Consider the following 18,322-nt stretch of genomic DNA (forward strand, 5'->3'; position numbering starts at 1 on the left):
CCTAAAGACTTGTTTAAAAAGTTTGGTTTGTGTTTAAAGTAGTTTTTTCAAACAAGAGGATAGCAGTCATAGGACAAATCTAGGACTTCAATTTGGACAATGGAAGAGCTGAAATGAGAAACGAAGAGACAAACATCTGGTGGTGACAAAGGTGGGGGTGGGGGAATGAGATGAACAACAGGCTCTATACTCTTTGAGGAAAAATATTTTCTAAAAAAGTCATGAAGGTGAAGTTCCAGGACAAGAAAACCAACCTCACATTCATTTTGAAAAAATTCTTTTTTATTTTTTTCCAAATATGTATTTTATAGGCAAGAGTCACTATGGATCAGAAGCATTCTGTAGGAGAAAGCATTCTTATAGACAATGAAAATAATCTTTTAATAGAAGAAAAGCTCAGTTATCTGCTGTGGTTAGGTTCCACAGGAAGATTTCAGTATCCGAAGTGCAAAGAAAAAATGACCATGACTTTTCCTGCCACACAAAATATTACAATCTCTCTTTATAGCCTACACTTAATGTTAGTTGGGATGCCTAGTGGGAGACGGACCTTTGTAAGTGGGGCTCCACTGGTCAAGGGCTGGTGGTCAGGCATCAGAATGAATTCAACTTCAGAACAAAGTGGTTTTGACCCCAACCAAACCCAAAGTCCAGTCAGAAGCCCATTAAAGATAAATACAACTTGTGGCATCACATTTAGGAGGCTGTGCCACTTAACACTATTAACACTAATCAATCCAAATTGAAGCTAAGCATACTCCCATCACTACTTCCACCCTCACACTATCTTATTTTATGAAGGGTCGAAGTTTCACTTCATAATGGGGGAAAGGAAATTTCAAGTTTTCAGAATGAGCCATCTTAAATCCTCTGTCCAAACCTTTCTCTTCCCTGCCCTCCCACCTTCCACCCTGACACAAATCAGTCTTACCAAAGAGGCAGGGCTTCTGTCATTGTCTCACAGAAATTAGCTCTAAGTAACACTAGAAAAAGGTCATTCCATGAAGATTTGGCTTTAAGCCAAAGGATGTCCCCAGAACTCCCAAGAGTCCCCCAAAAGAACTGCAATGAATTTCGTACTTCCCCTTCTATCCTTGTAAAGATCTGCCACCCAAAAATTTTCCAAAAAAGACAGCACGAGGTGTTGATATTATATTACTTGCGAAGAAGAGGAAGATATATATAGTTTTAATAAAACCCCCATGCACAATTAACTTGATTAAAAGCCTGAAGAATGCTAAAAGTAGCAGAGCGGAGTACAGGTGTGCCCTTCCTTGCAGTTAGTAAGTGCCGGGAAGTAACAGGAGACGTGACTTCACTTGAGCATTGGAGAAGCAAAAAAGTTCCCTTGCCGTCCCAGGTTGGTGGCAGACTTGCTTTTGCTCCCAAATCTAAAGAGAAAGAACATAAACTGGAAAAGTGCTTTATAAAAAAATGGCAAATCACTAACATTACTTGATATAATCAACTCGAAGTAGGAAACCCTTGAAATTCTAACAGCCTTTGTCAACTAGGAGGATAGGAAACAACAAAGGCCTCTGGAGCCCCTTTAAAGGGGGCATCCTTGTGGCTCTATCCTTTGTTTTTAAGTCTAGTCTCCAGCTAGGATCTAACTCATTTTTTCTTTCAATAAGCTTCAGTATTGATGGAAAGAAGTCTCAGGAAGCTGTCGTGCTGTTATTTCCTAAGCAGGCCAATTCCACATACCTGGGAGTGTTCCTGGTGAGGGTGGAGCGAACTCTCTGTGACAGGGAGCTAGATGAAGGAGTCTTGAGAAGCTGATGCTCAGGAGTGGTCACTGGTCCCAGTAAACTCACTTCAAAGTTAAAACATTTTTTTTAAGGAGGGGAGAAAGAAAGTGCCCAGGTAGGTGGCCGTTTTTAAGCTAAATACTCTGAAATACTTGAGAGTTAAAGTTAGAGACCCAATAAAACCTCAGAGATGATTTTGGTCATCACTCTGTAAAACACTAGGATATATTTTGAACCATGCAGGCAACTGACATTTATTTCCCAATTTACATTTATTTCCCAGTTCACTATTCTCCAACTCCAAATTATACGAATCTAGAACATTTGAACATGATTTTACCTACACTAGAAAAACCAACATGCTCCCTTAAAAAAGAACTCTCGTTAATGAAATAGGGCACCAATGCCAGTCAGGCTGGAATATAACCAGTCTCATACATTGTTGGTGGCAAAACAAAATGGCAAAAGGCTTTAAGAAATCAAGTTGGGGGCCTCCCCGGTGGCACAGCAGTTGAGCACTAGGTTGCGAAGCTGCCCGCAGCCTCTGCAGTGCCGGTTCGATCCCCAGCCACCGGGCGAGGGTCCCACATGGCGCGCAGACCTTTCCTGCCGCCCGCTGCTCCCCTTAGCAGTGTACTTCGTCACTCTGCCTGTTCTCTCTGCTCTGGCTCTAGTGAATTCTCTCACCCTCCTGCGCCTGACTGTACCCAATGCTTGTATAAATAAATAAATCTTAAAATAAATAAATAAATAAAGTTGGTAAAACATGCCATGAAGCACTAAAAAAAAGTTCAAGCTCTTCAATTCAGTGATTATATTCCCTGGGAATTTATCATTAAAGAAAAAAAAAAGCCATATACATATAATTTTGATGGCAGCATTTATATTATGAAAAATAACACTAATACCTAATAGAATATTTAGGTAAATTACAGCTTATAACAAAATTTCTCACAATATTTTAAATGAACAAATTATATAGAAATCATTATTCTATCTTTATTTTAAAAATATCCATATGGGTATAAAGAAAAAAGGAGACCATGGAAAAAAGAAAAACATATACTAGGATACTAGAACTGTACAAACTGTCCTTAACATTAGAATTTGCAGAATGAATTTAATTTTTATTTAACAATATGAATTTCAAATGCCTCCAGCAAAAGCAAGGAGAGAGAGTCGGGTCCTGTGAGAAGCACAACTTAGGCCTTACCTTTAATATCTGGTGTCTGTGGTGTTGAAAAGGCATTTGAGTTTTCAATGACATGCATGGGGTCAACGTTCTCTTGTTCCACCATCATGAACTGACTCCAGTATTCTACAGGCAGTGAAAGCAGGCGCTCTACCACCTAAAAGTCACCAAATATGTGAGCAAACTTCCAAAGCTTACCTCAAACCTTTCTCTCATATATCATGTTACACAAGTTCATTCTCTCTCTGTTTCCCTCCCTCCCCCCTCCCTCCCTCTTTCTCTCTCTCTCTCTCTCTCTCTCTCTCTCTATCTCTCTCTCTCTCTCTCTCACACACACACACACACACACACACACACACACACACACACACACGCCTACCTTGGGCTGACGTTTGATGTCCTGTAACATTATCACTGGATCTGGGTTGGGCACAGCATGGGCAACTATTGTAGGGCCAAAGACTTTAGCCAGATTAGCAACATCCATTTTAGTGTCTGGGCTCTGAGCCACTCTAAGCAAAAGAGCATTAAATTAGAAGACTCGCTCCTCTACTTTAATGCAGACCAAAAACAATTCACCCCTCAAATTCCCTCCCAGCCCACATTAGCTTCCCCATGGAAAATTCCCTAACTCCTAGAAATAAGTTTATGCTGTACTCACCTCTGCAAGTGAAGCATGAGAAAAGCTAATGTGTCTCTGTTGGCCTGGGGCAGTTCACCAACAGCCTGATACATGGCAGCTTTGCTGTTGTCCTCATCTGTGATTTCTGTAAATGAAAAGAAAGCACAAGAGGCCTAGACACCTTTCCCTTGACAGCGGGCTTCCAAGTTATCGACCACAAAGTCTCATCCATACAGTTAGCTTCTGAAACTTCTGATTAGGTTCATGACTGTCTCAGACTTTAGTTTCATTAACAAGCAGGATACTGGCCAACAGCTCAATATTAGAAATCAGAAACTGGCTCTTGCAGTTAGGCTGGTGACCCTATCTGTCTGCTAGGAAGGCAGACACAGAACTGCAGCGACTACAATCTTCAAGAAGGAATTTGTTCATAAAACACATTTAATGTGCCAGGAACTATCTAACTGCTGAGGATAAAGCATACATTCTATTGAAGGAATTATGTGAAAAGCAAATATCTATCAGGTAGTGATACATACAATAAAATAAAAGAGGCGAGAAGCTAAAAGTAACAGGAGCTGTTACTTTAGACAAGGTGATCAGATTTGAGGACAAAATATCCAAAAAGAAAGCTGAAAGAAATAAAGGAAAAAATCATGCAAATATTTAATTCAGGATGAGACAATGACAAATGTGAAGACCTTGAGTAAAAAGTAGGCTTGCTATGTTCTCAGAACTGCAAGAATTCCAGTGTAACTGGAGAGAAACGGAAGAACGGAAGGGTGTTGAAAGAAATGATATTGGAGACAAAATCAAGGAGGGTCTTTGGAGCCATGCTGACAACTGTGGATTTCATTCTGAGAATGAAGGGAAGACACTGGCAGATACTGGGGACATAAAGGACATCATCTCATTAAAAATTTCAACAGGACCATGCTGGCTACTGCAGTATGAGGATCATATACACAATAGAGGGCAAGAAAAGAAACAGGCTCTTACATCATGACTCTAGGGTGAGAGCTGTCAAGAGTGGTAGCAGTAGTAGGGGACTCCCTGGTGGCACTAGGGGTTTAGTCACAGCACTATGAAGCTATCCGCAGCCACTTGCAGCACGAGTTCAATCCCTGGCCAGGGAGGTGGCCCACATGGCATGGCAGACCTCTCCTGTCCTGCCTGCTGCTCCCCTCAGCAGTGTATTTCAGTAGATCAGCCTGTTCAGTTTCCCACTCTGGTGAATCCTCTCACCCCTTGCACGTCTAGCCTGTACCCCAGTTCTTGTATGCATAAATAGATAAATCTTTTATTAAAAAAATACAGTGTTAGTAATAGAAGGAGTGACAAATTTCAAATTGAAGATATATTTTGCAAGACCTTTATTGACAGGATTAAATGTGGGTTATAAGGAAAAGGAATCAAAGGTAGCTCCAAGTTCAAAAAGGACAACCTAAAACTTGTCAAAAAATAAAACCAAAAACCCTGTCAATACCCTACACAATTTAGACAGAAAGGAGACAGGCACTATGAGGTACATGCACATAGTTACTCATCCATCCAAGTATTTGAGAACCTACGATATTTCAGACACTGTATTAGGCAAGTAATAAAGCAGTAAACAGAAGAGTCAAAAATCCCTGTCCCTGTGGGATGCATATTCAAGTATTAAGATCTGCCCTTACCAGCTGCTTCCATAAAGGTCTTGTTTAGCCGAAAGGTTAGAAGGGGTTCTTTGAGGTTTCGAAGGAAGTCTTTCAGTAGGCTGCAGATAACATGGATGTCATCCACTTTGCTGAGGAGGGGTACCGTTTTAACTCTGAGCAATTTTTCTTTCAGCTCTTTCACTGTGCGATCACAGCCTGAGATCCGATACAGGCCTATCTCAGTCAGCCCTCTCTGCTGAATCTCATTTACACAATGGACAACAATTGAGGGGATCATTGGAGAAGTCTGGGACACATAATCTGACAGCATTCCCTGAAAAGGGGAGATTTAAGTTATTATTTATACCACTTAGACCAGCAGATGGAGACCATTTTGGAAGAACCATCTCCAGACTAATACTCAGGCTGGACATCACACCTACTTTTAAATACCTATTCCCAAAGCATATATTAGACATCAGAAAACAAGTAAAGGTGAGATCACTGGTATGGCCTTTAATATAAACTAATTTATTACTCCAAAAAGGAGACTTCTTTTATACTTTATTCTTAGTAAGAAAATTTACTTAACACAACTCACAGTTGATTGCACAAACCTACTTGTATGGATAACTCCATGGCTCTTCATTAGAGGACAGACAATTTAACATCTGACTTACTGAGAGCCAGGTAGCAGCACACTCATTTCTTTTGGTTCTTGGTAATGTTGCTTGCTAATGTTACAATAATTAATTTCTTAATAGATTAAATTAATCTTTACAAATAAGCAACCTAATCTTAATGGCCTAGCATGGAATACCTCTAACAAAAGAGAAAGAATAGTCACAGATGAAATTATATGATGGCTGGAATTTGTTTCAAAATAATTCACTGGACAAGGTCAGAAGGGTAAGATGGGAGTGTTATTAAATCAAAATAGGACATGAATTAGTAATGGAAGTTGAATGACAGGTACTAATGGTTAGTTATATTAATCTCTCTACTTTTGTATATGCTTGAAATTTTACAAAATAGAATAGCAAGGTAAAGGGAAGAGAAGAGAAGGGCCTCTCAGGTGGCACAGTGGTTGAGCGCTGGGTTGCGAAGCTACCCGCAGCCTCTGCAGCGCCGGTTCGATCCCCAGCCGCCGGGCGAGGGTCCCACATGGCGCGCAGACCTCTCTGGCCACCCGCTGCTCCCCTCAGCAGTGTACTTCAGTTCTTCTGCCTGTTCTGTTCCCAACTCTGGCTCTGGTGAATTCTGTCACCCTCCTGTGCTTCTGACTGTACCCAGTGCTTGTATTAATAAATAAATAAATCTTTAAAAAAAAAAAAAGGTGGGGGGGAGAAGAGAGGAGAGAAAGGGGAAGAGGAGTTTGGAAAAGAAAGGTACTAAATAGAGAGACATACCCAAATGGGACTCTACTTACTGCAAGTCAACATTTTGGAATTTCTAGTCATAATTCAAGAAAGAAAATATACTTGGCATCATTAATTTTAGAACAAAAACTGACATTAAGTTTTGAAAAGCTAAAGAAGCCATAACACCATGATGGATTCACAAGTCATACCTCTCCTATCTTGACAGGTGTTCCTATCAGGGTAGGAATGCAGGGAAGGGGACAGCGATCCTGGCATTCTGGATGAGAAACCACACGACAGTCTCGACACTTCAGAGACGGTTTGCCAAATTTTATCCTCTTTCCACATGGAACGCAAGATTCAGGTTTAATAACCTGATAATGAAACAAGGGCAAAAAGAACAGAGTGGTATGAGTTTGAATAGTATCATCATCATCAACCAACATTTAATGAGCATTTACTATGTACCAACTAACTTTCTAATCCCTTTATACATATATATGTATAATTCTCACAATAACCCTACAAGATAGGTTTTGTTTTAAGATAGGGAAACAGAAGCAAAAAGGCTAAGTAACTCACGTAAGGTCATCCAGTCACCAGTTGGAAGAGAGCAATGTAGAGTAGAGTAGTGTACAGTAGAACTTGTTGACAAGGGGTCAGAAAACATCCATATTCAAAACCTTGAAAGCCCTACTGCTTTACTGCTCAGGGCAGCTCTCCTGCTTTCCTGACACTGCCCACTCCCCCTCCATTGTCTTGTCCTGTGGCTCCCTAATAAACTGTGTTGCTGGCTTCAAAAAAGAAAATGTCCATATTAACTGCCACTTATTACATGTGGCTCAAAGGAGTCAGTTAACTCCTGAGCCCCTGTCAGTTTGCTTGTTTTTGAATGAGGAAATCAAGTGCCACAAAGTTAAAACATGTTATATTCAAGCATAAAATGTAAACATGTATCATAAAAAGCACAAACAACAGCTTCTGCAAAGTTGCTTTCTTTTCATTTAGTATCACTCAGAATGGAAGGATATACTCCTTCTAGAGCCTGTAGTTAACCCTACAGAGGAAGACTGTAAGGAGGAAGGAAATTCAATATTTAACTGTGTAACACTAGAGTATTTAAATTTATTCCTGATATACATTACTTTCACAACTGAAAAATTAAACGTGCCCAAAAGAAGGCAAAACCACAGATTTACCGTCTTAGAGACAAAGTCATGCAGGCGCATCCCTCCATTACTCTGCGGAGTGGCAGAACCATCCGTCTCAGTTCTTGGCTCCTGCCTGCTGCTCAAGGTGGAGTCACTGTTCCAAGGCTGCAAAGTACCTACAAAAGGAGTAAATTTAAGCTGTGTCACTAGGTATTTCTTAACTTGTGAACTTGAACCACTATTTCAATAACTTTGATCTATAACCAGTAACCTGTAAACATCATCACACTATACTGGCTATGCAAAAAAAAAAACAAAATAACTTGTTTCAAGAAAAAAGGCCAGGCGAGCAATCCAGAGGTAAAGCATGAGGCCTACCGTGCTCTGGCCCTCAGCAGGCAGCAATAAAGAAACTATCCAACACATCCACTCCCTGCCTCAGAAGAGTTCTAAGAAACAAGTTCTCCACCAATTTGATCAGCTGCTTTACACAGGCAAACCCCGCAGACCTGTCTTCCTTCGGCTCCTGGTCCAGTAAGGCACAGTCTCAATGGTGGAGACAGCTTCAATGGGCCCACCGTCATTGGGCACAGTCACCGTGGTTTTCGCAACAATGGAGTCATTCCCCTGAAACAAAAGGAACAATGAAGGACACACAGATACAGAATCTAATTTCCCCTCTTGAAGTGACTGAAAAATTCATGGGTCTTAGTCAGAACTCAAGGTCCCAGTCCAAGACACTCTTGAGACGGCATACCTTAAACCAGAAATATATGTCATAGAAGTACAAATAAAAGCAAGTAAGAATCATCTACAAAACTGACAATTGTTTGCTTAATCAGATTAATATAAATGATAAGGATTCTATTTCATAGAAAAACTCACTAAACATCTCCCAAAATAACAATGCAGGGCCTCCCTGGTGGCGCAGGGGGTTAAGACGCAACCTATGAAGCTATCCGCAGCCACTGTAGCACGAGTTCAATCCCCAGCCAGGAAGCAACCCACATGGTGCAGCAAATCTCTCCTGACTTGCCCGCTGCTCTCCTCAGCAGTGTACTTCAGTCAGTTTGCCTGTTCTGTTCCCCACTCTGTCTCTGGTGAGTCCTCTCACCTCCCACACCTCTGGCCTGTACTCCAGTTCTTTTGTATGCAAAAATAAATAAATCTTAAAAAAAAAACAACAATGCAATGTTAACTCAAGATTTTTAATGCCTGGGGTCACTAATCTCTGGTGTATTCAAGACAACAATTCTCTTGGCCTGACTTCTTACCTGGTCTACTGTGGAACCAATGGAACGAGTCTTCTTAACAGGTCCAGGGGGACCGTCAATGAACTGTCGGCTACTAGAGCGCTAGAGTAGGGGAGAAAGACCAATAACTTTAGTATTGAAGAGCTGAAGCACAGATGAAATTATTCCAGGAGATAACTTTGATGTAAATCCAAGAGACCAGGAATACAGTAAATAAACAATGTGCTCTTTCTCATTGCCTATATCCACATGGAGCTTAAGTTGTACCAACACAAAAATATCCTCAGTACCCTGGATGAAACGGGCAAGCTCTGGAAACATTTAAATGACAGCACCAGAAAACACTGAGCTGTAATCCTATCTAAGGACATGAAGTCTCTGGAAACATAATAAGTACCCTAAATAAGCACACACAGACAGATCTCTGTATATCCCATTATACCCACATTTCATCTGAAGCTTCTACTACAGCACAAAAGTCCTGCATAAAATTCCAATGACAATTCACAACAGATTCTTTTCCACTAGATGCAGCACAGAACAGTGAAACAGAACAGGACTTTGTCCTGAGTTACAACCTCAAGGAACACTTTCTCAACACCACCCCCTCAGCATGAATTCATGAAACATCTGTTTAGCAATGGCTAGAGCAACATGTCAGGAATGCAGTAATCATGGCAAAACTATTTTGTTGTTACTTTATTAAAAAAAAAAATACGTACCCTCTTTTCTCTCTTCTTCAGCTTGAAAGTCTTTACCAAAGAAGAATCCCAATCCTGTTGACAATTCTTTGCATTAGTTTCTGTCTTTGGTAGGCCTTCCCTAAACCCTGTACAAATATATTTACAGCAAACCTTAAAGACTTGAGTCAGACTACCTAACACACAATTTGGGGAGAAAAGGATGAGAGGGTTCAAGTTTATAGCAACAGTAAGGGAGGATGCTTTCTTTCCAAAATTGAAGCTATTATAGTAAAATCAGGAATCAATACCAGGGAGACACAAAAAAAGGTTAAAGGATCAACTATTTTCGTGATTATCTTCAGTGCCTGGTCCTTTATTTCTGATTATTTTTGTAATTAGTTTTAGAACTTACAGAATGTTAGGGCACTATACTGAACATGTTAGGCATGATTCTTGCTCTTAAGGGATTACAACTGTCTAATCAGATGTTCTATATAATACTGCCACTTAAAAAAGTTCCATGTGAGGTTTTACATCTCTCAATCATCACTCTTCCTTGAGCTCTAAAAAAGGCATTTACCACTGAATAATTATTACTTTGGTCTTTTACTGTGGTCTAAATTCACTTTATTTATTTTAACCATTTGCATTCATTTTAGTAGCTACCTATGAATTCCTTACTCCTGAGGATCCTTAAAAATACAAAACCTAGGGGCTTCCCGGTGGCACAGCGGTTGAGCGCTGGTTTGAAAAGCTGCCCGCAGCCTCTGCAGCGCTGGTTCAATCCCCGGCTGCTCCCCGGCCACCGGAGGAGGGTCCCACGTGGTGCGCAGACCTCCCCTGCCGCCCGCTGCTCCCCTCAGCAGTGTACTTCGGTCCTTCTGCCTGCTCTGCTCCCCACTCTGGCTCTGGTGAATTCTCTCACCCTCCCACGCTTCTGACTATACCCAGTGCTTGTATAAATAAAATAAATAAATCTTTAAAAAAAAAAATACAAAACCTAGAAAACAGTTGTATATAGCAAATAATAGCTTAGCTAAATAAATTTAACCTCTTCGATTCATAGTCAAGTTATTTAGCAAGTTGTTTCAGTTTTTAGTTGTTTAGGTGTTAGTCATCATAAGTCACTCTTAAGAATCAACTAACAATGTTTTATTATTATCATATATCCCAGACACATTCCATCTACAAAATGGGAATTACTTCTCTAGTTAAACTCTGAATTTGGACATAAAAGTAGCATGTAACAGGTAGCAGTTACTTGTTTTGATATCATCAGAAGACCAATCTCTTGTTTTATTTTTCTACTACTTTTCAGCCAATAAAACAGGGAAGATACACAAGCCAATAAACTAACAGTCTCCTGAACACCAAAGACTGAAACATCAGGAGAAGGCTTTTTATGTATACCACAAGAGAAGGGTGCTGCCCCCCAAAGGCAAGGTAACAAAGCGTTTAGACACATTAACTATAACGGAAGAAAGCATTATATAACGCCTGGAAACTTTCATCAGTCTTTTGGTTGAAGTTTTAGGCCACTGGTTTCATTCAAATTGTGAGGTATGACTAAGTTTTACCCAAGAATCAAACTAATTTAGAAATAAGACACAAGCCTATTCACCCAAAGAACGGCAAATTAATCCTGTCTGGATAGTCTTGCTAATTTTTTTATTGCTAGATGGGCTTCAATAAGGTACAGTCAATCAGTATATGCAGCTCACCAATTTGTTAAATAAATTTACCCTTGTGCCAAATCCTAAATTCCAAATCCTCTCGCTGCCAAAAACAAAACAAAAAAACAAAACAAAAACAAAGCAAAAAAACCATATAAGCCAGTTTCTTGTAGCTTGTAGACGTACATATTTTAAAAGGTTTGCTTGGTACCTATAACATATTAACTAATAAAACAGTAATAAAGGAATTCCAGAAGAGAGGAGAGGAGAGATATCCCTGAAGGAGCAGGGATACGAAAGGTAGCTAATCCTCAGAGATCAAATGTTTATTACCAGTGATTCATCAGTCTTGTCAAAGCTGATATCTGATAAAATGGAGCCAGATTCATCAATGGTTGATAGCCTAGGTGAGTGAAAACAATATAGTGTTAGACACAGACTATGGAAAGTAAAATTCACCAACACCCGGAACAAGTCCCACTGGTCAGGTAACATCAGCAATCTTATAACACTATCTTTCCTAGAGCAACAACTACAATGTCAAACCCTAATTTGTAGTGGGTTGCTTTTATGATTTTCATGGAGGAGTGTGGGTGCATGCAAAAGTTGTATTTTCAGCAAAGGCCTTATAACAACAGTTGAAAGTTACAGTCAGGGCCATGCATGGGTTCTGTTCCCTGCTAAGTTTGTAGTACAGCTACTGAAAATTCACAAGGCAGAAGAGTAAAGTTTAATTGATCTCAATTGGGGTTGCTTTCTACATGAGAGAGTATTACCTAATATTGGCTTTTTAAGAAATTAAGTCCATACATCTTCTTAGTCATAAGGATTCCCCTATAAAACAACCAGGCAACAAAATAAAGAGCTCTAAGAATGCTGACCTTTCCCTATTTATTGTATTGGGGTGTTAAATTCAAAGCCTGGATGAGACTATTTTTAAAGAGTGATGCAGTGAAACAAAAATGATTGTCTGGTCTTGGCTCTCAGAAGGCCTTTCTAAACCAGAAGAGCTACAAGGGCTCTCTGGAGAGCAAACACTGAAAGTATTGCTGAACTGCCACTTTCACCTTTAGATTTCTTAACAATGAGCAGGATTGGTTATTGATAAGCAATTTAGCACCAACATCAAAATTTCACCCATGGTGAAAGCATCCCAAGGAGAGATTAAAACAAAAGAAACAGGGAGGCTCCTGTGCTTTTATTTTCTACCCACTCTTCCGCTAAAGTATTTTTCTGCTTTATTCAGCACACATTCCAAAAGCAGTATATTTAAGAGTTCAGATAACAAGAACTTCTGACAGCTGTGCTGCTCGTGATCAGATAACAACAGATGCAGTTCCCCAACCTTTTGTTCCCAGCATTGCTGCTAGATGGTTGGCCTCTGTTGAGAAAAGCCAGAGCTGATTTTTGCTCCTCGTTTAGTCCAGATGTGTCACACATGAGCATCTCTCGAATCAGCTGAATCTGTCTTTCCTACAGACCAAAGCAGAGTAAAACATCATAACTAACCAGGGGAGAAAGCTTCACCTCAAATTTATGGGATGGGCAGACCAGAAGACATTAAAATACAGCATTATGCAAATGAGTCTTCAGGAAGGCTGCTACACCGATAGCATATTAATTCGCATCAAGCCCAGATTGTGTCTCTGATTTCTGACTGGTAAAATGAACTCCATCTAGAATAGTGAGGTTTCCACTATAAGACTTTGGAATCAAACTGATAATCCAAGAGGAGAGGGAACTACAAGATGAGAGTCCCAAAATAGATTCTGCATAGCAAAAACACTTTGTGTCACTATATTAGGACAATTACTGGCTGCTTCTTTGGTTCAAAGCAGCCACCCACCTTTCTAAATGGTGGAACAAAATGAATTAAAATGGACACAAAGTTGTGACGACGCACTACAATGAGACCATTTGAGCTTACTGCGGCATCTAACACTGTAGCAAGATGGATTAGTCCTCTCTGGTAAAGGCTTTCCTTTGAACCATGACCCACTCTGGTACATAAAAATGATAGTGTTCTATTTTGGTCATAATGCTCAACTGGTTGCATACATCTTTGTCCTGAATTAGAAATAGTGATCAAGCAGACAGAGTTGTCTTGCCTGTACCAAGACAAAGAACTAGCTATTGATATAGGATAAGGATATTCTGGGTAGCATGAGAGATGACCAATATCTTGGATTTTCCTGCCTTTCCCTATACTTTGAATTCTTTAAATTCTCATTTGAAATCTGGCTATTATTTAAGTCTAAAGGAGAAAACAATTTTAATTTCAAATTATAAAGAATATGATTCCTAAGCTTCAATTTCAGCTCCAGCCATGGACAGGCTGTCACGGTTGCCTTAATGTGAAAGAACATGGGCGTATGTGGCAAGTGAAATGATGCTCCCCGCCATCATCACAGGTCTAGCATGGAAAACAATACACACCAGTTTTTCGCAGTCAGCCTCAGCTCGCTGTCTCCGTTTGATCTCGACATCCACCTGATTACGCGCATGCTTCAGCTTAACATCCAGAGCACTACGCTCAGTCTCTGCTTTCATCAAAAGATCCTTGTAATTTCCCAGTTCGTGGTCTGTTCTCTGCCACTTTTTACGGAAATCCTCAAAGTCCTTTGCCAGCTGAATGAATTCTAAGGGAAGGGGGAAACTTTAATAATTCAAGTACCAAACAGTAGGGGATGTTCTAATAAATGAGGCCTCTAGTTAGTTTTACTCCAAATACATAATTAAGGGACCAGCTGAACTATGGGCAAATACAACTGAAAATAACCAGGAGCAGATTCTGGATATGCTCATCACTCTAGATGAGAGCTTTGTGGGGAGCAATTCCTATTTCAATAGGCCACTTACTTTTGGCATAGCCAGTGGCATCTGCCACGGAATAAGTAACTCATCAGTCACCTGGCTCCAGATGTAACATTAACACTGAAAGCCCCTAAACAGAAGGCAATCAAAGGGAGATACCTTTGGGGCAGCTGTCACACGCCAGGACAGTTACAACCATAAAACAAAAACAGCCTCCTTTAGAATCCTGCATTGCTGTGCCAGAGACGTTAAACAGCAAATTCAAATATTACAGCTTTAATATGCTCCAATAGCTATAGATTAATATTAGAGATGTCTAGGCCTGTGATGCCATTCAGCTGTATAATTATACAAATATTGATTTGATAGTAAAGAGCCAATTTGCTTTTGCTGTTTAACACTGCCTGGAAGCATATGTAAACATTCCAACTGGAAAGACACAGGAAGAGACGATCATGCAGCACTGAATAACTCACTGAGAGCAGGATGTGAACTCTTTTAAAGAGTAGAACTTCCAAAGCAGTACCTCCCGTGATAACCCTGGGTGGCATTCATTCTTATCGGCTGCCATTATCAAAAACTGCTCTACTATGACTCAGTTTTCTGGTTAACCTCAATCTATCTCTAAGCATCACTCTCCACCATCAGTATCATAGAGGATGTGTCCAAGGTGCATCTGCTGTTCATCAGCCTAACCCAGTTTACAGATAAACTAGGTCAAATTCACACAAAGCTAACAGACTCTTAGGTAGTAAGGGCGCTTTTCCTATTTGAATTTACTCTAAGAGCATAGAAACAATATTGTGCTCTTTTTAAATAATTTGACTAAATTTCAAACTTATGAATGAGGATACCAATCTAATGTAGAGAAACCAAGTCTTACACATAAGGAATCTTCCATTTTTAGTAAACAACATATTTTAGCAAAATAGAATACTATGACCTAGTTCTCTTAGACAATGCAAATATGAAGGACCCCAAAAATAAAATAAATTACTACAATTCAAATAGTTTTGTTTAGTTTTTTTAAAGATTTATTTATTTATTTATTTATACAAGCACTGGGTACAGTCAGAAGCGCGGGAGGGTGAGAGAATTCACCAGAGCCAGAGCGGGAAGCAGAGCAGGCAGAAGGACCGAAATACACTGCTGAGGGGAGCAGCGGGCAGCAGGAGAGGTCTGCGCGCCATGTGGGACCCTCCTTCGGTGGCTGGGGAGCAGCTGGGTATCGAACAGGCTACAATTCAAATAATTTTAAGTGATATGCTGCTTTAGGCACCAGTTTGGAAGATACTACGAAGTTTTTTCCCCTTAATAATTAAAAAAAAGGGCCTCCCCGGTGGTGCAGCAGTTGAGTGCTGGGTTGCGAAGATGCCCGCAGCCTCTGCAGCGCCGGTTCGATCCCTGGCTGCTCCCCGGCCACAGGAGGAGGGTCCCACATGGTGCACAGACCTCTCCTGCCGCCGGCTGCTCCCCTCAGCAGTGTACTTCGGTCCTTCTGCCTGCTCTGCTCCCCGCTCTGGCTCTGGTGAATTCTCTCACCCTCCCACGCTTCTGACTGTACCCAGTGCTTGTATAAATAAATAAACAAATAAATAAATAAATAAATAAATGTTTTAATAATAATAATAATAATTTAAAAAGGGGGGGGCAAACAAAAAACATATCATTTGGCAAATCCATTTCAACATTATATATAATAAGGAAAAAATAAAAACGAGCTGGTTACTTGGCCACATTCAATCCGTCAAGTCATCAAGGAAATAACCTTATGATTTGTGTATTTTCATGATGTCTATAATACTTCAATTTCAAAAAGCAAAGAACAAGAAACACACTTTTTAACTGCACAGCCTAAAATCTTTCTAGCTCCACACTGGTCAATTAAATGTTTCTAAATATAGTGCTACATACACACGTAATTATTTTCTGAATTGAAAAATCATCTTGAGAATGAAAAGATTTCCATCTGATGTAATTTTACAGGTCTGCTTGCCCTTTAGGATACCTCTTCTTGATAAGTCTTAATAAATTTGAGTTTTAATTTCCATTCATTGTTATGTGGCAAACACAGGTCTAACCAAAGTGGACAATGGAACTCAAACCAAAGAAAGTCAGTTCATTTCAAAGAAGGACCCCCTCCTTTTTAATAACACAAATGTTATTAGTTCAGCAAGGTTTATATCAGCACCAAACCAGAAGATTGGCATACCTGATTGAGATATTCCTTTTATGTACAATTCTGTTATGAGCTAAGTTTTCTAAGACGGGTCAAAAAGGCACTCTGGAAAAATTTTGTTGGTGATCAACACACATGACATTTTTTGTCAATTTGTAAATCACATTCGACTTGGCACTAGCCCTTAACATGAAGTACATATTCAAAGAACCTCCATGCAAAAGCTAAGTATCATCAAGATATGAAATCCATCTATCAAGAAAAAAAGGGAAGTTTCCTTATAAAAAATTGAGAATAATCTTAGCTTCATTTAAAAATATAGGGTTTTGTTTCAGAGTTCAGCAAAACGATTAATCCAGCATCTTTTTTTTTTTTTTTAAGATTTTATTTATTTATTTATACAAGCACTAGGTATAGTCAGAAGCGTGGGAGGGTGAGAGAATTCACCAGAGCCAGAGCGGGGAGCAGAACAGGCAGACAGACAAAGTACACTGCTGAGGGGAGCAGCGGGCGGCAGGAGAGGTCTGCACACCATGTGGGACCCTCGCCCAGGGGCCGGGGATCGAACAGGAGCTGCAGAGGCTGTGGGCAGCTTCGCAACCCAGTGCTCAACTGCTGCGCCACCGGGGAGGTCCTAATCCAGCAATCTTGACGTTTTTCCCAACTCATTCCTCCTAGAGTCTTTGTCTTCACTACTACCCTCTAAGCTTCTACTTTTTTATTTCCAGTACCTGCACCCTGTCAAGCACATAGTAGGCACTACTTACTCACTGAACAAATGATGCGTTTCAGGTCAAATTTAAACACCAAGTATCCAACCCACTGTACCAGTCTAATCAAACATCCCTATCACTGTGCAATACCCTCTTTAAAAAAAAAAAAAAAAAAAGATTTATTTATTTGTTTGTTTGTTTATACAAACACTGGGTACAGTCAGAAGCGCGGGAGGGTGAGAGAATTCACCAGAGCCAGAGCGGGGAACAGAACAGGCAGAGAGACGAAATACACTGCTGAGGGGAGCAGCGGACGGCAGGAGAGGTCTGCGCGCCATGTGGGACCCTCGCCAGTGGCCGGGGATTGAACCGGCGCTGCAGAGGCTATGGGCAGCTTCGCAGCCCAGCGCTCAACCGCTGCACCACCAGGGGAGGCCCGCAATACCCTCTTAACTAAACAAGTCTGTCCTGCCCCCAGAACAGACCTATGTTCACACCTGCCCCTTCTCAGCTATGACCCCGTTATCCATTCCGAAGGGGATGCCCTGCCTACTCTTTTTTATGCACCCATTTTCCTAGTCCCATCTGCTCTGTGAATTCTTTCCTCATCAGTTTGTTCCTTATTAAATTTTCTACACTAAAAGCTTAATTTCTGAAGCTTGTAGTATCCTCTTTTCCATGAGAGAAAAATCTTATCTCTGAAATTCAAATAATATAATCTTGTCGAAGACAGACACTATGTCACATACACTTTAGTACTTACAAAGGATAGCACAAACCTAGTATGATGTTGGCATACAATAAGCACCTAATAAATATTAAGTTATATTTATTCTATTTATACACCAACAACATCAAAGTTCAGGCAGTTCATGATAAAAACAGAAGATAAAAACCTTGTAGACTGGTGGAAACAAAGATAACAAATACCTAGGCTATAAAAGTCATTTTATTTGAGTTTTAACCTTCACTGTGAGTTTTCAGTAACCTTGGACTTAGTTTAGAAAAAAAAATATGAAAAGGAGAAGTAAAAATTAAGTTATGATGAAAAGCAAGATTAAGGAGTTGGGGTACTTAGGTACAGAGCAGTTCCTAAGATCTAACAAGAGGACAGAGACTAGGGTGGTTGAAGAAAGGAGAATCTAGATTCTAGAAAAGACTGTGCCATTTTACAAAAATCAATGTTACAAATTAGGAATTTGGAGAGTGGGGGCAAAGTTACCTCTATTTTATAACAGAAATCAATGCGAAGCTAGAAAGTTGCCTACAAAGTAAGAATACCTGTAAAAACCA

General features: G+C 40.2%; 1 protein-coding gene across 6 annotated transcripts in view; it reads right to left on the minus strand.

Annotated features, from left to right (window-relative positions):
- Positions 1-260: 260 nt before the first annotated feature.
- The window catches only part of RACGAP1 (Rac GTPase activating protein 1), a 28,321-nt gene continuing 10,259 nt past the window's right edge, over positions 261-18,322 (minus strand). For all 6 annotated transcript variants that reach the window (XM_037514704.2, XM_037514701.1, XM_037514705.2 and 3 more), the window contains exons 3-16: positions 13,760-13,962; positions 12,669-12,796; positions 11,657-11,726; positions 9,690-9,743; positions 8,989-9,069; positions 8,224-8,341; positions 7,763-7,890; positions 6,773-6,937; positions 5,242-5,536; positions 3,605-3,710; positions 3,323-3,455; positions 2,965-3,100; positions 1,708-1,816; positions 261-1,391 (exon numbers count right to left, since the gene is read on the minus strand). In XM_037514704.2, the coding sequence (XP_037370601.1) occupies positions 1,316-1,391; positions 1,708-1,816; positions 2,965-3,100; positions 3,323-3,455; positions 3,605-3,710; positions 5,242-5,536; positions 6,773-6,937; positions 7,763-7,890; positions 8,224-8,341; positions 8,989-9,069; positions 9,690-9,743; positions 11,657-11,726; positions 12,669-12,796; positions 13,760-13,962 (1,802 nt within the window). In that variant the 3' untranslated portion in view covers positions 261-1,315. The remainder of the gene's footprint in view (positions 1,392-1,707; positions 1,817-2,964; positions 3,101-3,322; positions 3,456-3,604; positions 3,711-5,241; positions 5,537-6,772; positions 6,938-7,762; positions 7,891-8,223; positions 8,342-8,988; positions 9,070-9,689; positions 9,744-11,656; positions 11,727-12,668; positions 12,797-13,759; positions 13,963-18,322) is intronic.

This window comes from Talpa occidentalis, unplaced genomic scaffold (assembly GCF_014898055.3).
Source record: "Talpa occidentalis isolate TD23 unplaced genomic scaffold, MPIMG_talOcc4v2.1 talOcc4.16, whole genome shotgun sequence".
Lineage (NCBI taxonomy): Eukaryota > Metazoa > Chordata > Mammalia > Eulipotyphla > Talpidae > Talpa > Talpa occidentalis.